At 38.5% G+C, this 26,847-nt stretch overlaps 1 protein-coding gene across 5 annotated transcripts in view; it reads left to right on the top strand.

Moving 5' to 3' along the window:
- SATB1 (SATB homeobox 1) overlaps positions 1-26,847 on the top strand; it is a 98,921-nt gene that overhangs the window by 43,424 nt on the left and 28,650 nt on the right. For all 5 annotated transcript variants that reach the window (XM_037143973.2, XM_037143975.2, XM_037143974.2 and 2 more), the window contains 4 exons: positions 4,257-4,368; positions 6,680-7,134; positions 14,419-14,631; positions 22,643-22,798. In XM_037143973.2, coding sequence (XP_036999868.2) covers positions 4,257-4,368; positions 6,680-7,134; positions 14,419-14,631; positions 22,643-22,798 — 936 coding nt within the window. The remainder of the gene's footprint in view (positions 1-4,256; positions 4,369-6,679; positions 7,135-14,418; positions 14,632-22,642; positions 22,799-26,847) is intronic.

The following is a 26,847-nucleotide window of genomic DNA, read 5'->3' as shown; positions in this document are numbered from 1 at the left end:
CCTCTGCCCTTTAAGAACAACAACAAAAAAAAAGAGAGAGAGAGAGAGAGGAGGGTTTTCTGGTAGTCTGCAGTAGGGCTTATTTCTTTGCCCTTTTAGTGATCAGCTAATAGGTCCCCAGCCCTGTGATGAATGCACGCTATTGGGAGATAAGAACCAAGGCTCTAGTAGAGAGCCTTCAGCAAGACAAGTACTATCGTGGTACTAACATGTGGGATATTGGGGAAGTCAGAACAGGCAGAAGCAGAGATGCCTGACTTATATCCGCAGGGGTGAACAGCTGTTAGCTAGAAGTGGGAGAGGGCACTGGTCCCTCCTCCCAGTCAGGGAAGTGGTGTGTTTTCCTGATGTCAGCTACGAGGTGCAGGCCAACTTTAGAAGATGCCACCCAATTTGAATATTGCAGCAAATGAAAGTACTATTTTCCTTGGTGTCTTCCCATGACTTGTAACTTAAATTTAGTTAACAGTCTTCTTCATAAGAAAATGTATTTGACTTAAAGTTGTGTCATTTGCAGTTTTACCTGATACCTGTTATTTACAGCATAGTCTTTTGACTGATCTCAGATGTGATCCATCATACAATAAAACCCCAATGAGGAGGCAGTGGCAGAGGGTCTTCATAGTAGTTCACATCACTTAAGTCCGTGCTCGCTACATTCCAGGCATGGTGCTAGTTGTATTGATGCATTCTTTTGCTTGTTGTCTGTCTAAGGGGAGATAGTATGTCTCTTCAAGTCATTGCTTTTTGTTAGTCATTTGCCCAGTGCTTGGCACATAATAGGAGTTCAATAAATACATAGTGAGTGAATGAAAAAAAAATGCCAGAATGAAGGGAGTCTCAGAACAACCCCATGGATGGAGTGCTACTCTCATTTAGTATGGGGAAATGTGATCGTCCATATGACCAGGGTCACACTACCGGTGCGCAGCATGTCTTGGACTTGAATGCAGATTTAGTTAATTGTGTGTTTCATCAGGTGAATAGTTAGTGTGTGTTTAATACGTGCCAGGCCTTGGGCTGGAAGATCACATGCAACCCAGATCTGCGTGAACTCAACAGCCTATTGTAATCTTTTTAAAGCAATGTCTCCGTTTGATATACAAGAATCCCAAGCCTCTCTCCTTAAACACATGGAATTTAGTATACCCTTTTTACATCCCTACCACCTATGAAAATATCATCGATCTTGATTTTCTGTCATTTATATTCAGTATTATCAAAACAGTAGGTGTTTCTTTATGATTTTCCGAATTGAAGAAACAATACTGAATATGATCTTTCAAATGCCACCAGCCCCACAAGGGTGTGACATCTCTCTCCCTGGCCCTTGAACCTCACTAGTCTAGTCAGGTGCCATGCCTGAGACTTCAATAAGGATTTTACCACGAGAAGAAAAACAGCATCTTGCAGTGGCTGCATGTGAAATTTACTGCTTGTTGTGCCAATATAAAGTGAAGTGACCCCAAGTTACCTGAATCATAGAATATTTCCCAGCCCTGCCAAAGCACAGAAAGACCGAGAATCTAAAAAGCTGCTTTGGCATACATCATAACCTGTGGATTAGCCTTTCGATTTATGTCTTGCTTAGGCTAACGTTTACATTAATCAGAGTTCCCTGAGCACCCACCACTGGAAGAGTAGAACGTATCTAGAAAGTCACGTGAGGACAGAGCCTACCAGTTTAGGGTTAAACAAGGGCAGAGGGAAGCTTTGATGATCGTGCACATATGGATATTATTTTCCACATATGGATAGTAATGAACTACATCACACTTTACATATGGACTCTAGTTGTATAAAAATATTTCAGACTTTTTTCACACACTGTGTATTCTTCCATACACACACACACACATACACACACTTATATATTTTTATATTGCACTGTCGGTATACTGAATCACAGTAAATTGAAATGGTCTGTTTACATATTATCCTACGAGTCTGTCAACTTCCCATAGGCAGAGGCTATGTCTTGTCTGCACTAGCACCAGCCAAAGCACATAGTAGGTGTGCATGCAACCAAGAGCAAATTTCCCAGAGAAAACTATTGGCAAACTCAAGTAGATTGGATGTTTTTCAAAAACCTCAACAAAATTTAGATATTTCAAATATTTCTGAAAATTACGATACAAACTACATCTACAGGGTCTATGTACTATTATATTAACATTTAAGAAACTGCCAGAATGTCTAGGTATAAGAGTAATAATTTTTACAAAATTGAACCAAAGTGGGAGAACATCAACTGTCGTCCATTTTCAGAATCACCATTATCCATCAGCGATCTCAATAGTTTTATTAGTGTCTGACTTTATTGATCCATTATTACAATAGAATAAAGGTGATTGAAGCTGACGGATTGTTAACTGGATCAGGTAATCTTCTGGCTTTGGTTTTGGCAACCTCACTAAGTATCTTTTTGTACCCTGGACTGAGGAAGGCTCTTAGTAAAATTGCAAGCTACTAGATTAATGGCAGGGCATCATGAGCCCATTAAGAATGCCTTTTTAGAGAAATAAAATGAGAAAAGGACTATAAAATAGAAAGTGTCAAAAAAAAAAAGGATGTCCCAATTCTTCTTCAGAAGGATAGCCATGTTTCACATAAATAACGCAACTGGAGCTGATCCTTCACCGCAGGTTCTTTACTGATCCCTCAGATACACGTGTCACAGGGATGTCGTTTGGGTTACAAAATTAACACTGGTAACGGATGTTAGGAGAATCGGTAATAACCAAAAGGGCTTTAAATGAAAAGTAGCTTAAAGAAGACATCAAAATACTTTTTGTCCCCAAACTGGCTTTTCTGGTTGCTCACTGCTCCTGAACAGCCTGCCCTCTGTGAACTCTTTCACCACAGACCAGCTGGAGTCTGAACTGCAAGTTCTCATGTTTCCACACATAGGAAGCAGTGGGGGATGGGTTGGCACATCGGAGTCTTCATTATTCCTGAGACTCATTTGGAAATTAATTTAGCTGCTACTACTAGAGAATATGGGTGCTGTGGTTAAAAATAACTGAATTAAGCCACTGAAATTACCATAACTAAAATCTGCCGAGAAGAAGACCCTTTGTTGAAAATGAGTTTAAAAAAACTCCTACTAATACATCAGAATCAATTTTTGTCCTCATTTTTGTGTTAAACTGTTGTCTGTTTTGTGGATGAACATAAGTGACAGAGTAGGTCATTTTCTTTTTTGCGGTGTCTTTGAGAAATTTAGTAAGCATGAAATGTATATATTTAAATTTTTTATGGTTAGTTTGAAATGCAAAACTCAAGCTATACTGTAGATGAAGCCAGCAATAGAATTGCAGGCGGGTTTTTATTCTGATAGAGGATCTCTGTCAGTAGTTCATTTTCTCCTCAAATGTGGTCCGTCAGCCTTTGAACAGCGTTAAAGTAGTTGATGCACCTCCAGTTGAAAAATTGAACACTATATTTTTTGGACTATGAGATGCACCCCTCAAATTTGAGGGAAAAGGGGGGTGCATTTTATAGTCAGAATGTAATGTACTTGGCTCACTGTTGGAGGGGGTGGTGGTGGAGCAGGGTCACAGGATATTAAATATTTTACCACATTTTTTTGCTTCAAAATTTTTTTTCCTGTTTTCCTCCTCTAAAACCTAGGTGCATTTTATGGTCCGGTGTGTCTTATAGTCCTAAAAATAGGGTCATAGCAGTTGAAAGTGCAAGTGGTGTTTCCCAAACTTTAATGCACACTCCAAGACCCTGGGGATCTTAGTTAAAATGCAGGTGCTGATTGGCTAGGTCTGGAGTGGGCTGAGGATGATGCATTTGTAGTAAGCTTCTGGGTGGTGCTGATATTGGTCCCTGGGCCATACTTTGAAAAGCAAGGATGTAGAACAGTCACTAAAACTCTTAAGTTGCCTTTCTTTATGAATGAATGATCATGATGTTATCTTTATATAATTGGGTTTATTGGGGGTCAGTGAAACTTTGTCAGACTAGGAAGAGATGACATTGATGGGGATTCCATAAATACTAGAGCAAAGCCCCTGGGTTTGATAGCTTCATACTGGTCTCAGTAGGTGGTTGCTTTCTACTTAAATAAGCATTTGATGACCTACTTAATGGATTTTACGAAGTTGAGCCTTTGGGTTAAGTGTGAAACAAAAATGTATCAGTATTCAGTTGATTTAAAAAAATAACAGTTTCCACAATTGAAACCATTTCTGCATTCCATCTTGTTCCACTATGTATCACAAATGTTTCCCCCCCCTCTTCTGCAGAGTATGATTTCTTCCATTGTGAACAGCACTTACTATGCAAATGTCTCAGCAGCGAAATGTCAAGAATTTGGAAGGTGGTACAAACATTTCAAGAAGACAAAAGATATGATGGGTAAGCAAAAACTGTTGCAGCGGTGGCTACATACCATTATGTGTCATTTGGGGGTTTATCAAAGTCACATCTAAAACCAGGTCTTTTGATTGCCCAATTAGAGATCAATTTAGAATGTTTCTTTGAGGGTGGGGTGTGGGTATGAGTATAATGAGATAATTAAATTCAATAAATGTTTGTGTTTAAATCAGCCAAACTGACTTGGTTGTCAGACATGCAGGAAACCCGGGCGTGGGGAGGGGAGCTGTCATTTTGTAACATCTCAGTGAAGACCTAACCAGGCCTTGAATAACTAATATTAGCTGTGATTTCTCTCAGAGACAAATCATGCTTTATGTTCTTTGTTTTTGCTCAAGAGAAAGAGAAAGTGTCTATTTTTACACCCCATTTTTAAGGAAATGAAATTGCATTACTAGTTTCCACAATTGAGATTAAGGATTTTTTATATAATTAATCTGCAGCCCTGCATATAAGTGTTTTAGTGAGCGTACTGCTTGACCATCCCTATGGGAAAAAATCATTGCATCATTTCAGAACTTTACATTCCAATGTAGCACACTGTCTTAACATACAAATTCAGGTCAGTATTTGTTACTCAGGAAATACTGTGAAGTTCTACACTGTAAAGTGACAGACAGAAGTCGTGTGTTGTGCCTAAGCATTTAGATGATGACATTTCTGTCCCTATTGAGGTTGTTAGTATTTGCAAAAGCAAAACTGTGATTAAGGTTCATGTTTTAATTTCCAGTAATGTTTTCCTTCACATACTTGCACCCTCCAAATAAGGTATTTTAAAATAACACAGGAATGGGCTATTTAATATGCATCGTATTATGCCCTGTTTTAGTTCTGTTTCTGTTCACTTCTGTTGCATTCATTTAATAACCACAACAATCATAACTGTTCCTAAAAATTTTAGGGGACAAAAGAACCTGAATTTTGAGCATTGTTTCAGCTTTTAATATTTGAAGCGAAACCATCCATCTACCCAGATTCTTTACCTTTTATAGCTTATAGCTGTAATGAAGACAATGCATCATTTTTGGAATAATTGCTTGAATTACTGTTCCCTGTGAATGGCCCACCTGGGCTGATATCACTGGTAGATACGAAAGGTTTTTCCCCCCAATTCTTAGTTACGTTTTGCATATATCAGTGATTATAGCAATATGATAAGTTCCTCTAAATAGAAAACCTAAGTGTTTGATGAAAAGAGAAATGGTGATTAGAATTCATCCAGACTCTATACATAGAAAGTATAGTGTGCTATTTGGAAAGACTTACCTACTTCCATTTAGCATCATGCTCAGCTTTTCTAGTCAGGAGCACCAAACAAGTGTCCTCCATACAGCAGCAGAGCATTTGACATGCTTAGCGTTGACCCTCAGCCAGTGCACATGAGAGATCTCTCCCAGGGAGAAGGATTCATCTTGGATGGATGGTAATAAATTGCAAAATCATGTCAGTATCACCATTGTACCAGAACAACTCTCCGTCCCTTCCTTGAAAGATTATCTTTAGCATCTGGTGATAGCCACAGCTTCTTCAAGAAACATTTGGGTCTTAGCAACACTGGGTAGACTGGCTTGCAATACAATAAATCATCTGCCTAGTTCTAAGAAATATTTGCAGGTATACCTGCTGCCTATGATGGTTAGAATTAAATGAAGCAAACTGTATAGGATACTCAGTTCAGTGTTCGATATGCACTCAGTTATTATTACTTATCATTATGAACACTCATTATTTATCATATTGATTACTTCTTTATATTCAGGTCTGGGTAAGAACTGAATGTTGATAACATTTATGCCATCTTTTTTCCTTTCAAATCTTTCGACTGGAGCAATAACAGTTAATATAGATCACAAGAAAATAATTGCGTATCTCTTTCTTTAGTTGCATATCATGTCTTTTCTTAGCTCAGTTTATTCTTTCTAGATGCTCTTAAGCAAATGGTATACTTGCAGAAACTATCTTAAAGTAAACACTGCTTATAAGCATTCCTGGAGTAACAAAAATGAATAGCAGTTAGACCCCAAAAGTAGTTACATAGAATTGATTTCACGCCTTAAGTTTAAACCACATTGTAAAATTAGATTGGAAGCATTGCCCCACTTTTGAAGTTTGTGGAATTTTGCAAAAGAGGAAAGTAAAAGCACAGCAGGGCGAGTTCTGTCTTGAAATTTTCTTAGTTTAATTGGATCTTTGATGTGCCTTATGCCGACTCTCTGTTTAGGACATGATCAGAAGTGTTTATCAGTGCCCCTCCTTGTTGACTTAACATAATTTTACTTTTTATTCGTTTTAGTCGAAATGGATAGTCTTTCTGAACTATCCCAGCAAGGAGCCAACCACGTCAACTTTGGCCAGCAGCCGGTCCCAGGGAACACAGCCGAGCAGCCTCCGTCCCCCGCGCAGCTCTCCCACGGCAGCCAGACCTCTGTCCGGACCCCTCTTCCGAATCTGCACCCTGGGCTTGTGTCGACGCCCATCAGCCCTCAATTGGTCAACCAGCAGCTGGTGATGGCTCAGCTGCTGAACCAGCAGTATGCAGTGAACAGACTTTTAGCCCAGCAGTCCTTAAACCAACAATACTTGAACCACCCTCCCCCTGTCAGTAGATCTATGAATAAGCCTTTGGAGCAACAGGTTTCCACCAACACAGAGGTGTCTTCCGAAATCTACCAGTGGGTACGTGATGAACTGAAACGAGCAGGAATCTCCCAGGCAGTGTTTGCACGTGTGGCTTTTAACAGAACTCAGGTCAGTTTTGTTTTATTTGTTAATGGTTCTTTTTCTTTTTCTCACCTTCTTCAGTCCTATCTATACTCATGTTTATTCTTTTTCTTTGTACTAACATTTTATTCTCTTCATGCGGTCATACTATTATCTGTTCCTGGAGTTGCCTAAATTTTATCACTCCTTCCCCTATCATGTACCTCCTGTACCAAGAGGAAGCTATGTACAAATTGATCTTGATTCAGGGGCCTTGAAAGAATAAATTAACTATGAAAATTATTTCAAACTGGCCTTACCCGTGCTTTTACATGATGGAATCATAGACAGTAGTGGCAGGTTGAGAAAAGTTTCATGACTTGGTCAAGGCCACTGGCAGGACTCCAGGCTTCTAGCCTGCGATCCCTCCCATGTTACCATCAGTATCAGTCAGGAGTTTAGAAATGTGCTCTATTGAAGTTCCTCTACAACTTAAAAAAAAAAAAAACAACTTGGGACTCATTAGCAGTTTCTGCAATTTAATGTTAAGCAGTCATTTCGAAAAATAATACGTGACTTATTACCAAAAAGTGTTTCTTCGCTTTGTCCTTTTCCCACTTCGCATTATTGTCAGTGTCCTCCCCAGCCTCATTAGGAGGCCCTGTGGTAGGTTCAGCCTGCTGGGTGTGGCCTACTCACCTTGGCTTCCGTATGTATGTCCCTTGCGTCTATACCTTTGTCCTCCTGGGCAAATGCCTGCAAAGATGGTGTCATCATGGGAGACATTTCAGATGAACAAGGGGGAAAGGGTGATAGAAGAGAAGAGAGTCTGAAGATTAAAAAATCCTAAACACAAACTGATTCTATTAAGCTATGACTGAGAGGATTTTTAATTTCTTTTTTTGGAAACTCGTCTGATATATATGGTGTTTATTTTTGGCCTGGGCACACACAAAAAAAGAGCATGTAACTTTGATAAGAATGAGGACATTGTGTCCTTTCAACTTTCTTGCTCTGTTTTTTTTCTCTTGTCAATTTTTGGGGAGGGTGACTAATACTTTCCTCTCATATATAAATTACATTATTTATTACATGATTATAAGAATAAAATTCTGGTACAAAAATAATCTAGTATTAATTCCTTGTTGGCAGAGTTTCCATACCTAGGAGAATCCCAGCTGCAACTTATTTTTGGCTTGCCTTAACTGGATTGAAAGTCAGGATGTTTGACAAAGCCTTTAACTCAGTGTTTATTTTCAATTTCTTTATCTGTTTTTTGTACATCTTTTGGTTTCAAAAGGGTGATTATGGAAGGTTATGTCTCAGGCTGAAATTGCATGGTTTTACCTAGTTCTGTATTTTTACAACTTAAAAAAATGTGTTTATTTTTAGCTGGTAAATTTAATATGATACCTATATTCAATTGGGTGGTAATTATTTTTAAAAATGAAATGAATTAATGAGTGAAAAAGTCAACCGTCTGGCTAGATATTCCTGCTTATGGCAACTTTATTTTTGTAAATAGCAGTAACACCTAGTAGTTCTCAGCATTGAGCAAAAATTACATATAGGGTTGTTCAGTTGAATTAAAAGCTCACAGACAAAGACAACATGGACAGACACACAGGTGCCATATGCAGATTTACTGATAAGCTGTTACAAAATTGAGCAAACTGTTAACTTCTTAAAGCATGGAGGGAAGTCTATTTTATATGATGAAAGATGACAAGGGAGTCCAGCTGAGGGGGACCAGGGAGGAGTCCCCAGCCCTCTGCAGTCTGTCTGCGCTTGGGTTGTATTGCCCCAGCCTTTACTCTGAAGAGTTGATCATTCATTCTGCCTTTGGCTCTTCTGTTGACAAATTCCACAGATATTTGTAGGATTTGTTACTGGGAGGGGAAAAAAGCAGAATTCTCTTTTCATGCCGTGTTAATCTCTTTGAAAAGATAGTCATCTCTGTGGTTAACATCAAAAACAGTGCCTTTATTTTTCTGAGAGTCAGAGGAGAAGGAAAGCCTGGTACAGCTTGATAACCCGCGCCTGCCTCTCCAGTAATAATAGCCAGTGTAGAAAAAGTCATCCCCCAAATATTCTGAGCTCTGGATGGTAGAGGGGGCTGGTTTTGTACCTTTACGTGGTATTGGTAATTGATACTCCTCAGTTGGAGTGGTTGTGGGGCGTATTCGAAGCTGTCTGATTGACCTAAGAGTAATTCTCCTTGCACACTGAAATGTCCACTTTCTGGGAACTGGATTTTGAACAGGAAAGCAAGCATGCACGTATTTTTGGTGTCACACTTAAAAACCACACACATGCACGCGCGTGCGCACACACAGCTGCATTTAATGATTATACATTCATATAAATGCATGTAGTGTGTTTATTTCGAAGTGTATGCATTTCAATAAAAGCAGGTGCAGAGTGAGGGTGTATGGTGTGAGTGTGGAGTACGAAAATACACATGCTAATGCATATGTATAGACGCGCTCCACAGAGTTAAATCACACATTACACATTGTGTGCACTTATTACAATGTGCAGTTCCAACTCCAGGTTTAAAAAATTGATGTAAAATATGTACCTACAAATGCAAAGGTACATGATAACGATCAGATAAATATGATGGCACCCTCTACATTGTATGTTAAAATATTAGTATAATGGATAATGCTCTTATGACTTGAGAAAATGTTTGTCATTGACAGCTCTGTACAAGTTTAACTCTTAATTGGAGAATTTTCTCATCATCTTAATTGGATCTCCTAAATTAAATCATACCCCTCTCTTATGACTTGCACACATAACTTATTTCTTTAAGTCTACCTTTTTTGAAAATTTATAGTGATATTTATATAATTACTTGTTTGGAGGACTTTTTCTGCTTTTGAATTGAGGGGCATACGCTCTTTAATTGCTGCTGAGGACACCAGCTTTTAGCATACATCACTCGTTCAGCTATTCCTACTCGATGTCTTTTTAATAGAAACCTATGGCTAAAAAAAAATTGCCAAAGATGCTAGATTTATACTTTTCCGTCGACTTCTCTGCCGTCTCAAGCTTGTGATAGAAGAAAGTATATTTTTTTAGTGCCTTTTTAAAAATAAAACCCAGAGTTTAGCTCGGATCCCCATCCTGTAGCTTTTTCCCTTTTTCTCCCCCCCCTTGTCTTTGGCACACTTCTATTTTCCAGTAAAATAAAGAATGAAGATGGATTATTCAAAACTGATAACAGTAATGGACCATCATGCAATGTTTTATTGAATTTGAGTTCTGCAAATTATGTGGTGGAGAGAAATTTTCCTGCTTAAGTATAAGGGAGATTGCTACTGTGTTTCTATAATTCTTCACAGTGTAATTTAAGAAAGGACTACTATCCATATCACTATTGAATAAAAGGTAGAAAGGTGCTATTACCCCAACGTGACAGCTCTCGTTTAGCCTCCCCAATGACAGAGATGAATGTGTCTGCTTATAACTTACTTGGCGAAAGTCCAGCATGGTAGGTGGAGCTTGAAAATGGCCTTCCACCTGGACATGTGATTAAAAATTCACCAGCCCACAGAGGCAGGTATAGCCTTGAACAACATTCACCATATTTTCTTTGTAGTAGGGTTTTTTTTTATAAATCAAATCGTATTTTTCTTTTGAGGGCTTTGGAGTTCCATGAAACCGATAAAATCTATCTGAATCAGTGATTACATTCAAAGAGGAGACGAGCAGGAGGCCAGACAGGGTTTTTGTTCAGACTGGCGGTCTCTCTCACTTAGCTGCTGTTTTGAAGAATTCTTCGTTAGCATTTGGAAGTGCTGAGGATATTTGTTGAAGGTTTCTTTTATTGTACAATTACTAAGGAATTTTATTTGTAAAAACTGTAAGCTTTTCGGAATGTAAAAAAGGTTTAGGAATTCATCAGGAAGTTCACTGTTTAATTGAAAAACATTAGAATTTGCAATTAACCACCATGTAATGACAGTGCAGAACCATTTTATATTTTCATATGGAGAGAACATAGGAAATTATTCGAAGATGTGAAGTCCCAATGAAAAGCAGCTTCTCATTTCCAATAAAATTAATATTCATGAGGTGTTGATAACTTACCACATAACATACAGATTCTCAGGTTCTTTTCAGAAACAAAGAATGGCTAACTTTTTGCTTACATTTCTTTCAACAAATTTATTGAGCACCTATGGTGCACAGTATTGACAATATACTTTAGTTCTGGTGTTTCAGTATATTCTGAGATAGCAAATAAGGTCCATGATGTTATTTTTTTAGCATGAAGAAGAATTTTTGGTAAGAGATCCCTCTTACTGTCCTCCATAGAGGATTACAAGTGACCTTAACCTAACCTGGCAAGTCTGAACTGTATTTTCCAGTGTGGGAAAATGGAAAATGGGGCCACATACATCCTGAATCCATAAATGCAGCTATTTGGATCACAGCAACCTGAACGGGACCAAACATCGATTCCCACATCCGGATTCTAATAGCAGTCATTGTGCATCCAGAATTAGTCTCAAGTGACATGACTTTTTTTTTTTTTTTTTTTTGTAATTAACACATTCTAATCAAAACATTTTCTAACAATATTTTCGAGCGTTTCCACCAGGGGGCACTCCCCTCATTGAAAGCCTGGGTCCAAAAAAAAAAAAGGGAAAAAACCCAAAGGTTTCTAAAACACCTGAGATGTCTACACTGGCTGCTTTACAGCTGTGACTGTTTCAGGATTTGAAATATCACTTTAGACCTTTAATATATTACAGGTTGAAAAACTGCACTTGTTCTAGTCAAATAATTAAGTGGAAATCAAATGTTTTGCCCCTGAAACACTTGTACAAGCTCAAATGGGAAGTCATGCCAACATCACCCTGTGGGTAGCGAAATTTCTAAATTCTCTTTTGAGTGACCTGCTGTCTTCTACTTCAGCCTTACAGGAGCGACTTGGTCTCATGTTGGCAAGATTTGATAGAGAATATTATTATGTATTTCTTCCGGTGTTTGTGTGTCTCACTAGAGCTCCCTGCTGTCAGGGGGAACATTTTTAATAGATGTCATCTTATTTTTTGAGGTTTATAAATGTCTAATTTCAAACTTCCCAGTCCTCAGTGTTTGAGATCCCTTTTGACCTAATCTATTTTTTTTTAATTACTTGACACTCACTGTAGATAAATATCTCACAAAATGCCACACAAACTTTTCATTGAAGGACAGCTCACTTTGAGTAAATCAATAGTTACCATTTTAAGCACCCATGGACAGTCAGTACACCTTATCCTTAACTTTCTATCACCAGTTTGCAGTCTTTCCTTTTGTGGTCTGACTGTACATCATTTATCCACTTAGTAAATGTCTGTTGAGCACATGGAGTCGGCATTGTGCTGGGATAACACAAATGAATGTTAGAATATTTTACTCAAGGAATTTATAATATTCTGTTTATTAACTGGTTCATTTCTATCTCCATTTCTTAATAGTTAATATAGATTACTTTGCCAAGTGCATCTTTTAATATATAACATTTGGTAGAGAAGAGTGGAGAGCATGGATTATTTTTTACACCTATTTTCAAGCATTTTTTTTTTGAGATCTGTGTTTTTTGGTTTCAATATGACACATCAACACAGTCAATCTAATTAGTTGGCCTTTTGCAAATTAAATAGGATGATTGACTGCCTGTTTGATTGAATTGTAGTTAAATTGACTGGATGTTTGCTCTTGTATAAACTCAGTTGCAACATTACTTGTCAGTATTATGAATGAAAGGAAGCATACCCTTCACTCTTCAGTTACATGTCTTACGGTGAAACTAAAAGTTTGGGACCAGTTTCCAGACTCTGGTTGCATATACTAAATGAGAGATTCAAATTTACCCGCAAGCCCCTCTGAGCCTATTGGAGATTCTTCTTAAATAGCGGACTACAAATCATTTTTTAAAAGTGGACAGCACTTTTATCCTGTCTGCACCTAACTCTTGTATTTGGCGATATGGGACATGATCCCTAAGGAACAAAAGTAGGTTCGCTGCATCTCCAGGAAACCATGAAAACACCCAAATGTTACAGTCTTGGGGCTTAATTATTTTGACATGACATTTTGCCTCCCCTTCCCCAAATGTACCCTTTCACCTTTTCCACAATTCTGCTGGAAAGTGAAATTTGCAAGTTATTCAGAAATCTTGACAACAGTTTATTCTGAGCTGTATTGTATTGAACGGATATTCTGGCTAAATGTAGAAAACAAACATGCCTTGGCTTTCCAGGAATTATTTCATGTACAAGATTGAAGAGGTAAAGCTGCTCTGTGCCTATCCAATGGATAGAAAAAAATGTTCTAGTCCCTCTATTTTCATACAATCCCTTAAATAAAATTGGGGGAAACCATCCATTTTTTAAAGCAATCTTCAGAAAAAGAAAGAAAGAAGATCTCTTACTGGGGAGAGACACACCCTAAAGAAGTTCAGGAATGGTGTGTCAAGTTCTTCTATTCCCATTAAATATTTTTATTGCTCAAGAAAGTTGATATTTATAGAATTGGATTATTCTTTTCCTTGGCATGCTTTCATGGATTTCTGAAATCTGGAAAGGGGGTTATGCATTTTGAATTTAATCTGTGGTTTCTGAAGTTCAAAATTTCAATCTGTAACCCAGAGGTATGGTGTAGCAAGACAGTACTTAAAATCATTGGGGTTGTCAGTATAGTTTCCTTAAAGTGGTAAATAGAAAGAATCACTTTTCATCGACTCTAATATTTGGAAATTAAGGAATAACCTAAATTCCTGTGAATAACCTATATTCCTAATGCCTGTGAAAACATAACATAAATCTTAGATGATGCTTTCATCACAATCTTTTTTTCTAATACACTGCGGTTCATTTTCTAGTATTTTCTCGGGAAGTTCTGTGTCTCTGGAAATAGCTTTGTATCTTTACATATTGGGCTGCTGGCATCCCACTGCCTTTGTTTAGGCAGCTTGAGAACTATACAGTTCAGTGCTGTTGTATTATGAGCATTTCATTTATCCTTAACTTCCCTCGATCGTCTCTCTGTGAAAGATTTCATGGCAAGTTAAGCTACTCAAAGGAAGGAGACCAATTAGGAAGTTTCAGTTTATGTTATATGTAAAGCAGATGCTTAATAAAATTAAGAATACAATTGAAGCTCTCTTCTCTACCACTTCAGTTGTAACTAATGTATTTCTATGCAGAATTAATGCTTCTGACTGTTCATTTTCTGAACGGAGTGGGGAAGGAAGGGGAAGGATCACTGCTGGCTGGGCAGAGCCTGGGAGCAGAGCCGGCTCACTCACCCTGTGCTTTTCATTCCCTGCAGGGCTTGCTTTCAGAAATTCTCAGAAAGGAAGAGGACCCCAAGACTGCATCCCAGTCTTTGCTGGTAAACCTTCGGGCTATGCAGAATTTCTTGCAGTTACCAGAAGCTGAAAGAGATCGCATTTACCAGGATGAAAGGGAAAGGAGCTTGAACGCCGCCTCGGCCATGGGCCCGGCCCCCCTGATAAGCACACCGCCCAGCCGCCCTCCCCAGGTGAAGTCTGCATTTCCTTCTTCAGCTTTAAAAAAGTGTCTGATGAAGAATCTCAGTAGGAAACTAGAAAGGTAGATGGCCATATGTAGAAAAAAATACAAAACAAAAATTTATAAGAGTTGCTTGGGGGAGAATTTGGTCCCAAATCATTAATTATGGTATAAAAAAAAACGAGCTACTAATTAGGGGAAGAAAGAAAATTGCTTTGTATTGCTGCTGCTTTGGGGTTCTTTGGGGGTGAGAAATTGTCTTTAAATGGGATATTTGTCTCTACTACTATTGAGTAAAGAAGTATTTTAAACTGGAAAGGGAAAAAAGTAATAAAGTCAGTTTTTATCCCTGCAAGTTTTAGAACCGCCATTTGAATAGTAAATAAATACAAATAAATAAATAATTCTATTTGTATTTATGCTTTCCCATACGAACTGCAGCTGGTGCCAATTACACATCATCTCGTTTGTAATCTTTCATAATTAAGTTTAATACAATCCTTGAAGGCAGCTTGAAATGGAGCTGATAAAGAATTCCATACGTATTCCCAGAAATGGGCACATTATCCAAATTTTTACACTTTTGGAGAAGGACCCATGTCACCTCCCAGGTGATTCTGTGTATGTGTATCTGGACTATTACTGCTGCCTCCTTTTTTAAACCAAGTTTAACATGTAGCCTCATAACTTTTAGAATTTAAGAAGTTAATATTTGGTACAAACAGGTAAAAGTTTGATAGTGGATTAGACTTCTAATCCACAAGCAAATATATTTCTTTACATGTGTAATTTGTACAACTCTTAAAAATAACGTCAGCTAAAACTGGATAAAAGTTAAATATGGAATATAAATTTAAAGTATTTATGTAACATCATGTCATAATGAAATTATATCTTGATGTTAATTTTTCATTAATAGTAAAAATAGTAATACATTTCCAAGAATAGGATTATAGAAAAAGCTCATTCAGCACTAAAAATGAAACTGCTACAGATACTCCATGAATAAGGAATAGATGTTATATTTAGCCCCTAGTTGAGGGCCTTAAACTGTTTATTGTAATGCTTTGAAATGATTATTTTTAGCAGTGTCTCAGAAGTCCATTTTCTCCCCTTTTTTAATGAAAATCAAGTGGGTCTTGATGTCTATAGGAGCAGACTGTAAGAAGGTCATTACTGTAACTGTGAATGAGAAACTCATGTTTCTCTAGCAGAAAAGAATGGCATGTATACACACGCACACACACACACATTTACCTGCCCACACATACTCACAGGTTACTGAATTTGATCTGTGAAGCTTCCTGTACAATATTTATTAAGAAAAAAAAAAGAAACTCTACATATAGATATATAAGTTATTATAAGAGTGACTGAACAACAAATGCTGTACTTTGGACTTGGTTTAATAATTAGTGTTGGTGTTTAGAGTAATACACACACCATCATTAGTCAACTTTGCTCCTGTCACCATCACCAGAAGGCCTCTGGGCAGAGAGTTATCTTCCTGCAACACTTAATCTGCAATATCGACAAAAGAATAGCTTACTTAAGACCAGTATGGACTTTAGCATTGAGCTTCTCCTTTCCTTAAAAATTTATCCAAATATTTGACTTAGTGATTAAGACAGCTATTGTTTTTAATTTTTCTAGGATTTTAAAGCTTCTGCTTTTCAAACATGATTCTGCTCTTCTTAGTCATCAATTCTTTCTTTTTTTAATTTTATTTACTTACTGTCAGAGTGGGGAGTGGAGAGAGGAGAGGGAGAGAAACATTGGTGTATGAGAGAAACATCCATTGGTTGCTGCCCCTGTGCCCTGAACTCGGGACCTGGCCCACACTCCAGGCATGGGCCCTGACTGGGGATGAACCAGCTGCTTTTGGTTTGTGTTTCAATGCCCAGACCACTGAGCCACACCAGTCAGGGCTGTCAAGTTTTTTTCTTCAGGCAAAGTAACATTAATTCTTAAGGGATTAAGAATTAATCCCTTAACATACTCTTGAGTAGTTTTCTTATATGTATACATACACTCATACATCTGATATATAGTCATAGACATATAAATGACATATATCAGATGGGGGGTGTATTATATATATCTAAAGGATGAATCTGCTCATAATTTGGGGTAGAAAAATATTTGTTTTGGCTTGAATTATTAATCAATTGGGCCATCCTTAGGCTCTGTTTGTTCTCAAGAAGGGTTGAGACCAAGCCTTTAGCTAGAATATTCAGACAATGATGAACATATAAAGTATGTAAATACTACAGAATCTTAGTGAAATTATTTCAGAGAAAAAAAAACATTGTTTCATTAATGTGATATTATTGGCCATCTTACCAAATTCTGAAATGATTATCTGATGCATGTGTATGATTTTATTTCACTGCTATAATATAAATCTTTACAGTATCGTATGTGCCCCACTGAGAATCCCTTTGCATTATTTAATATAATAATAGAGCTTACAACCATTCACCTTTTACCCTTTAATAATGATTCAATGAATTAAATTTTAAGAGATTTTTAATGGATTAAAAGCATTATCAATGTTGAACAAGTACTCTAGACTTGGGAAAATGTGTCATGAAGCTGTTGAACTAGTCCCGCTTTGCAGCAGTTGAAATCTGATGCTCAAACGGGAACCAGTGCACCACATGTAAGGTTTTACTATGCTTATTGCAAACGACGAAAATAGAAGGCAGGAGGGTGGAGGATGAAACCACAAATTCAGAAACAGGCTGCAGAATTTTGTCCTTTTTAATTTCATATTTTACCAGAGAGGAGTCTATGTGAAATCACTGTGCATTTCATTTCCCCAAAAATGAAGAGACTTGAAATAGAGTGAGACAAGTAGTGGCCTTAGGTTAAAACCCAACCCTGACTACTTTCCAGAGAACTGCATATTGCAGGCCAAGGTCCCTCGTGACTCACTGAGGAGCCCACCCATCTTTAGGCCTGAGAGATTGGATTCTCTCCCAGCTCCTTCTGCAGAGTTCAGGCCACACTGAAGCAGATTTGCATGTTCCTCCTTCATACGAGACTGAGGACCTAAACTACTGAGGGACTCAAATTCTCAGTCATCTTCAACAAGGGACTCCTTGGTTCTAGTCAAGCTCCAGGTTTTATTCTTAGGAATACCTCCCCTGAATAAAGCCATCCTAGCCTCAGGAGTCACCAAAGGTCTGGGCTGGTCCTGTCTAGGTTAGGTGCACCTTGTATACACCTGTCCTCCTGCTTCCGTAGGGGCAGCCTTGCTGTGAGCCACTTATCACTGGGGCAGTCCTGTCTGTTTACTGACTGCATATTTTCACAACTTTACATGCTCATTCAGGAAATAAGATTACCTTGCACTTGGTAATGGTTCACAGTTTTCTCTGCACCTTGATGTACACTAATTCATTGTATCCTCAGACCAATCTTTTTGTAGGAGAAAAATGCGAAAACCAAAGGTAAGATTTAGTCTCAGTTTTCCAGCCCCCTTTTAATTGTACCGCTCTTCCCCCGACCTCAAGCCACTTGCTCAAAATATAAACTAACATTACAGAAAAGGGAAAATGAAACTTGGGGACTTTTTCTGTTTGTCATAGAGGATGGGAAGTGTCATTGTTTGGTTAGGAAGAGGACATTACAAGAACGTTCTCCCGATGGAATGCATTGAGTGCGTGGCAGATGGTCCGTGGGTATTTGGGAGACTGTGGACGACATTGTCCCTTCACTTGGGTTGTATGGAAATGTCTGGGAGAACCCAGTCCCTCCGAAACGCCCAGGTCTTAGAGGTGTCTTTTCTGACTCTGCTTAGCAAATTTTCCAGACGAGTTTATTAGAGGAATTTTATGAATAATAATTAATTATTATTTTCTGGGAATTCTCTGTTCCATAGAACACATCAGTTTTAAGTTAATTTCTATTTAGGTGTGTGCTTATTCTAGTCTTATTTGTGTGTTTTAACATGTGTGACTTTGGCAGGTAAATTAGCCTATAATTATAACTTTTACATTAGTTTCATAATTCTTTTTTTCATTTATTTTTATAACTCCTTATGTTATTATTTAATTTCTTCTAAAGAAAGATGTGGTATTTAATGCTTTAGGAAATGTACAAAGTTCATATAAGAAATACATCATTATTTTAACCTGGCAGCTGCACCCTTCTGTCTCTTTACAAGTTCTTCTATAATATAATGAACTGTAGGTCCAGTTATGGGCAGGAGCTAAATATGTGATGAAAGTTTCATTTGTTATGAATTCTTGACCAGCATTATTTTAAGATCTTATTTACGTGCTTGTAAAATGTTTCCTATAAAAGTCATCTCTTAAAAGCTAGAGGATTTGGAAAATAATTAACACAGTTTCTACAGTCATCATACTCCAGACAGTGTTAACGGAGTAAAATTTGATAATATGGACTATATTACATCACCAATAAGAATGCCTTAAAATAGTGTATTTCTTATATAGCAGCACTAAGAAATAACAGTTTGTATACCTTAAACAATAAATTTGGACTCCATTTGTAAAATGAATGATAGTCACTTATTAGGAAGTATTAATATTAATAAACTAGATTTAGCAAAGGGCCACCAAAAAAGCAGGTCCAGCATGTCTTTGAAAACAGGGATTTTTCCAAGGAAACAAGTCCCCTATAACACAACTGCAGTATAGTCGCAGTGGATTCTAAGATAAGCATCAGCATCAGACAGACTCCGGCTTAGCTTCCAGTCTTGCCCATGGACAGATTCCTTAAAACCTCTTTGTTTTAAGAGCATTTTCTCTATTTTTAAATAGAGCGTTAATAGCACCTACTCTGGGCTACTGTGCAGGTTAGGGTTAGTGTACATTAATATCATGCCCACCACATAATAAGCAACTAATAAATGTTAGTGTTTATTATTGTCATCATTACTAATAAAACTACATCAAATTTTGTATGTGTGCATGCACACACGTGTGTGCTGGGAATAACATAATCTCCTGTGAGGTCCATTGCAGAAATCATTTAGTGGAGTGTGCATGTAATATGTAGTACATATGTAGTATGTATGGGTCATTTTGTGGTATGATTCGATGCATACCGCAGTACATGAAGGCACAAAATAGAATTCTCATGGGAAATGTACATTCCAGTGCATAACTTCAGTGAAATAAAAGGCAGGTCTTAGTGCTGCACCCTGTGCCCACGTGGGCAGGTAACAGAGTAGAAGCTCCAATTCCTAACTGCTTCCCCGGCGCCTCTGTAATGACGGAGTGGCCCACCCTACCTTGATAAAAGCTGTTCGGAAAGCAGCTGCCTTTATTTCACCTCCTGTGCTATTTGCGGAGAAGAGCTGAAGAGTGGTTTGTTTTGCCTGGAATGAACTACTTTATGAATTTTAATGTGTGATATAATATTAAAAGCTAAACCAGGATTAAAGATTTTTTTTTGTACTAAGCTAAAATAGTACTTAGTCGAGTGAGGTATATAAAAGATTTTTGTTTCCATTTTTACCTGGGGAAAAATTCAGCTTTCATATTTTTGAGAAGCTGGCCAAGTCAGTTCCCCTTAAGCAATAGCTTGTGTTTATGGGGGAGGGATGTGATTTCAGAATTCTAATAGCTTATCTATGATAAGATACGGATCTGAGCCAACAGGATGGAAATGGAGAACTTTTCTATATCTTTTTAAAATGAGTAATAGTTTCCTTATATTTTTAAAAGTCATTGCTATCACTTTCTTCTTAAAATTTTTAATGTTTCACATGTACTTATTTCCCACTTTTATTTTGTGTTGGCTATTAGGAAACAGTTGATTTTTTTTTCAGGATTTAAAATTCTTGCTTTTTAATCCAAGTTGTAACTGCTCTAAAAAGTGTTAAACCTAAAAGAAAGTTTTGGAAACTAAACCACAGTGGTGAGACAAATGATTATAGCATACCTGGAGGATAAATTCTTAAACGTAATTTTTACAAAAAAATGCAAATTATTTAAAAACATGAAACACCAAGTTTCCAGAGCCTGCTCTCTCTCAACTATCATTACAAAGCAGGCTGCTGCCACGGAACTCTTTCTTCCAGTGCACTGGACTTCACGCCCCCATTTCCATAACATTCCATTTTCAAAGCGATTGAAATGGTTTTTCTTTTCTCTTTCATTTAGGCAGTGAGAAAAAATAGGTATTAAAAGGGACCCCGTGGGGTGATCAAATCTATCCTTCTGCCTCAAAGCAAGACCACCCCAGAGCAAAGTTGTGAATCCCACCAAAGCAACTTTGTAGGCAATTTATGGTAATGCATTAACTCTTCTGGCTCCTAAAAGTGGCGTTTAGCAGATTATTGCTCCAAAGCCCTGTGTATGTTCTTAGTGGCCCCCAGTCCTTAATACCTCTGAGAGTGCCCTTGCTTACTGAAGTCACAGGGCTGGAAGAGGGACTGCGGAAAGCTGGCCTGCTCCCGGCCTCTAGTTTCTAGTGTAGGAGAGGCAATGAGGCTCAGCCAGTCGGTCACTTGTCCCGCCTCACCTTTTGCGCCCTCACTTTGGACCTGTGGCCCAACCATTTCACGGCATTATCCTTTCAGCCTTAGGTAGTCTCAAGGTGGAAGAATCTAGCTGCCAAGACAAGCCAGAGGTGAGTTGTTTTGCTAACTGGCTGGAAGTTCAAAGGATTCAGAAGGCAGGTTTTAAAGGGGCTCATGTTTACTAAGTGCAGAGAACTGAATAGCTGCTACCTCTGTCCTACTCTTGATGCCAAATGTTTTGGGACAGGGTAGAATAAACCTGGAAGGCTTGCAGTATGAATAGGAGGATATTATCATTTAATGGCAAAAAAATCATCCATTTGTTCTGAAATGCACTTCATTTTCTAGTGTTGTAGTATATGTGAGAACTGGTCCAAGATGCTAAATTTCTAAAGAACAAAAACTTGGGTTCTATAAAGGACCCTAAGAAATTAGGTCCTTAATGAACCACTTTGCCGGGGAAGCACACGGCCCTACATCTGTGATAATTTTCATTCACGTCTTAGTCAATTCCCCAGTAAAAAAAAGCAGTGACATGGTTCATAGGTGAATTTACCAGAGCAGCCAATGTAATTGCATAATAAGTATTAAAATTTGGTGTTTTAAAGATTAATAATAGTATTAATAAATGTTGAGGATGTGATTTAATTTTTTCCCCTAACATTTTGTGGCATTTTTCTTCCAATGTATGCTTATCATCATGGCCAAAGGCTTATCATCACCAATTTTTCAGTCAGGATCATACATTTTGAACATGTTTTTAAAGCCACTGATGATATATTTTGTGTAACTTAGCAGCAGCATTCTGTCAAATGTTGTGAAACATTTTCTTGTAGTCTGGTTCCACAATTCAAAAGAAATAGTTATATCCAGAGGTGCCAGAAAGAGATGAAATAATTACACAGAACAGCTTGGACATTCACGTGTAAAACCCAACCCGCCTTTATGATAATTAAGCAAGGCACTCTACCTGTTTCATGGATAAAAGATTTAAATATGCAGCTCCGCAAATGGCTTTGTTCTGGAAGCTTTTAAAAGTGAAACATGAGGAAAAAGGCATAAAGAAAGGTCCAACATTGAAAAGGCATAGTATGTAATATCTATTAGTGATGCAGTTGTCTGTTAGACACCAGGCACCCAGAGAAGATACAGCTCTGTGCAGTATGGTCGTAATTGTGAGTTTCCTTTGTTAGAATTGAATGAAAAGTAATTGGGAAACAATTAGTTTGGGGTTTTCAAGTCTTAGAAACTATTTCGTTTTCCAGAAAACTTACTTTATGGCATTGTAATTCCTGGTTGTCAGCTGGCAGCTGCTGTCATATTACAGATGCACTCACCTGTGACAATGTGACTTCCTTAACTTACGCAATCTGATCTCAGGGCAGTGACGAATGTTGAACGACTGCACTGCTGACCGCCCTGATCATAAAAGGAGCAGTGATACCTGGTTGGGATGCTGAGCCCAAGAAGCTTCAGAGCAGTTTGACCAAGGAAAAATGACAGTCATGTTCAACATGTTTTGTAGGTGAAAACAGCTACTATTGCCACTGAGAGGAATGGCAAACCAGAGAACAATACCATGAACATTAATGCTTCCATTTATGATGAGATTCAGCAGGAAATGAAGCGCGCTAAAGTGTCCCAAGCACTGTTTGCAAAGGTTGCAGCAACCAAAAGCCAGGTAAGAGCGCCTTGATTAGGCATGGAGAATGTTTATCTGCGACGCCTGTGAAAATTTCATTCAAAGGGGTGTCTGTTTGCAGTGTGAATTTGCATCACCGAGAGCTCATAGTCTCCAGAAATATTTACAGAGCTCTGGGATGAAACAAAATGTTCAGATTCCACTGATAGACGCATGGTTTTGCTTCCTCCAACAGCCGTTCTCCAGACCAGGGATTTCTTAGTAAATCCCTGAGTCTGTTTAGAATTGTTTTCAGTAGAAGAATAATGTAATGTATAGGAAGTTTCTCAGTCTGGTCTACTGTAGTGGAACAAATAGCTTTGAGTTACTATTGTTTGATTATTACTCAGGTGACCTTCATTTCTTTCCTAAAATACTAGAAACATTATAGTTTATTCTGTTCCATCTCCAACATCTACAACTGCTAGGCACACTTATTAAGACAAACTGGCATACACACATAGACCCTTGCATATGAATGATTTTAGTTTTTCTATAGATATATGACACAGATTGAATTACAGTTAGAAAAAACTGTCCATCTCTGTTGAATTATGAATGAATAGAATTGAATTGGAAAAGTTACAGATCCCTACAAAGCAAGATAAAGACATAACAAAGGATAGATAATGCAGTTCTTTATCAGTATAATTGTCATATATGGATAATTTATATGTATCAGAAGCCGAGTCATCTACATGCACGAACTCACAATTATCTATAAACCCTTGTTCAAAGCAAGATTGCTTCTTAAAGGACCAGAAGAACACTAAACTCTCTTTCCCTTTGCAAAAAAGATTTGGTAACACTATCAAGGTGAGAATTTAGAGGCAGTGGAAGGGCTCTGGTAAGTTTTTAACAACTTCAGATTTTAAACAAACATACTTTTATTATCACTAATGAACCCTCCTTTATCAAATAGCTGAATGCTATCAACTTCTGATAACAATAGACAATGCTGAGAGTATTTAGAGTATAAAACTCTTTGTAGCTTTTCCTCCAGTTTTACTCTGTCCGCGTTAATAGTGGTCCTTGATCAGAGTTTGGTTTTAGAAAATGTTGTTCTCGTTTAAGTTACAGACTGGGTGAACTACTTCAGGGATATCTTGGAAATGCTACATAAAAATGATTAAACTCAAGCTGTGGACTGTAAAAATTACAGCTTTCTAGGCCACATGCCTGCCTACCCTTCAATCACTGTCACAGTGATAATTTCTACAATGACATGTTTCTTTTATTGTGAGATTCTAAACATCGAGTGCTGTTGAAACATTCAGCGGAATTGTTTATGTTAGTGCTGCGCTCCGCATGTCGTGCACCAGACCACCGCACTCTCTCGTGGAATGTAAAACTCTGTCATGAATCATGGCTTGTATATCGGAAATTACTGTAATTTTGATTGGAAATTACAGGGCTCTTGAAATGTTTCTAATTATGATAGAATGTTAGAGCCGCTTCAAACCTGTGTGCTCCTTCAGATATCTTCATTTACATGCCAAGACTCAGGCATTAAGGAGAAATGTCCTGGTCTCACGTTACCCCTCACCCACCCGCCCTGCACATTTTTGTTTGGGCTCTTTCGTCTAATTATGATGAGGATCCCATATTTAAATATATATAATCTTGCTTTTCTTTCTGATCCTACATCTTTTCTGACCTATCCAATTAAATTATCAAGAATAACAGGCTAGGTTCCCACAATGCCAAACACTCCCCAAATCTGCGAAATACATAGAGAAACTTCACATGGATTATCATAAGAAAGGTCAGACTCAAAACAACAAAAGTGAATGTTAAAACATTTGATAACTGTCATTTATTACTTGCTATATGTCATTTACTTTAATCTGGCCCCCACTCCCTCAGTTTCCTTTCTGCCTTTTTCATCTCATGGCACACAGAAACGCACTGCTAAAATTCTGCAGCCCACCAAAAAAAAATTTGTGTGCTGATTTGACAAAAAGGTATAATTTTGATTGATTTACAAAACACAATAACAACAGTAATGACCTACCTTCTTTGCTCAAAAGTGACTTTCTTAAAAAATCAGGTGCCTCTACTCATAACTAAGGACTTCGGGGACCAAGAATTAACCGATGAGACACAAACTTATTATGCATTGTGACCAATAAGATGCAGCTTTGTTATATGACCTATGCATTTATGGCTCAAGAGAGAGCATTCACACTGACGGCTGTTGTTGTGTTGGCTGTTGTCATTTTTTTCATTTGACAGTCTAAGGGAAAAGAGGTCAGTGCCCTTGACTAAATATTCAGGTATTGCAGGCTTTAAAAATTCTTGTGACCCACCCGTTAAAAATCACTGGTCTGTGTCCTAACTCCCTGTGGTTAGCAGTGCCTTTGCTATACCTTCATTCTTTCTTCCCTTCTTCACGTGACATCCCCAACCTCCCTGCCTGGGCCGAGGTACTGGTTTCGGAACCGGTCAGACAGCGGCAGCAGTGGGTTGATGAGCTCGTGTGGGTGATGTTCTGGGGAGGGTTGTCCTTGCCTTTGTACCCCTGCCCCACAAAGCTTCCCATGAGTCTTGTTCCTTGATGCCTATTGGCAGCTGCTGTGCGTCCGCCGTGAAGGTGTGTCCCGAACCCCAGAGCTGTTAGCTGGTCTCTTCACTGCTGGTACAAAGAGAACCTAAGGGGTCGAGCAGACTGCCAGCTTCATTCCATCAGATAGTTATTCCTAACTACTAATTTGCGGTCACTTCCTAACACCATTTCTGTAGTTTTCTCTTAGTTGTACAGGTTAGTTGTTAGCACTACCCTGTTTGTGAGAATATGTAGTAAGACCGAGGATTACTTAAAAAGAAGACAGTAGAAAAATGGTATGTGTGTATCACCGAGGGGGGGGGGGCTGACTCAACAAGGGAGGGTGTTCATTTATTTACCTGGTGTTCTCCTGCTGTGATTTTGGGGAAGGAAACAAATACAAATTTGTGTTGCAAACAAATACAAAAATATCTTCAGATCAGACTGACCTTTTTCATGGTCCAGATTCCCAACTTCTGTTTACGTCTTAAAGATAGTGTGCAGCAGGTTGTCGGGGTGAGGCAGATGCCTCCGAAATTGGAGCCCGTGGGGACTGTGGGAAGCAGGAAGCCCCTGCCCCGTCTCTCTCAGCCTGTGCTTCTGCGTCTCGCTCTAATCCTCAGGGTGACTTGGCATTCATCACCTTTTTGTGTGTGCTAAACCCCATCGTACGTCCTGTATTACCTGCACTCAATTCTCAGAGTAACCCTGTGAGCTAGTGTCATTTTCCTCATTGTACACCTGAGACTCACCTGACTAATAAATAGGAGAGGCAACCCCCAGTTCTCTGCACCTGCCCTACTAGTCCAGTGTCTCCTCAGGGTTCCAGGAAGCATCAGTACTGGAGTTTCGCGGCTCCAGGCAAGAAATTGGGGATATTGGACTAATAGTGGAAATGGTGGGGGCTTTCCTTTCTTCACTGACATACTCTTGGGATGAGTTCTTACCAACATTGGGCCCCTGGAGCCTGTGCCTTTTCATGCCCGATGGGTAAGCAGAGGGGAGACGTGTTAGAGAATGGGGGAGGCTGTGGGCCAGGCGGCGTCACGGATACTGTAATACTGGGAAATCATTTAACCTCTCCTGAGCCTAAGATCCTTTTAACATGGGAGGAGGTTATATGCTATCCTGTATGCAGCAGAGCGTTTAAGTCATATTGCACTGTGCACAAATGGAAAATGTCTTCTAACGTGCTAGTAAGCAAGAGGCTGAGCTCATGACACAGAGACATGTTTACTATCCCTTCGTGTGTCTCAAATACCTTTCATTTTAAAAGGTGAAGCTCTAGGTAGATGCCCCGAGTGACAGGCAGCACACTTACTTTAAAGTTGCCGCAGTCCCAGAATGTGACAGAACCAGACACATCATGGTGGTGCTGTGCAGTGACTGATGCACAAGGTATTCTTGTAAAAGAAACCAACTCTGTGGATTCCACCATTGCACAGGTATTATGTTATCTCTCCGATGAGTAACAGAAATGAGATTGTTTTTAACTCTAATAGAA

This window comes from Artibeus jamaicensis, unplaced genomic scaffold (genome assembly GCF_021234435.1).
Source record: "Artibeus jamaicensis isolate MK-2021 breed Jamaican fruit bat unplaced genomic scaffold, CSHL_Jam_final contig_519, whole genome shotgun sequence".
In the NCBI taxonomy this organism is placed as follows: Eukaryota; Metazoa; Chordata; class Mammalia; order Chiroptera; family Phyllostomidae; genus Artibeus; species Artibeus jamaicensis.
Note: the sequence above shows the minus strand (reverse complement) of the source record. Positions and strands in the feature narration are given on the sequence as shown.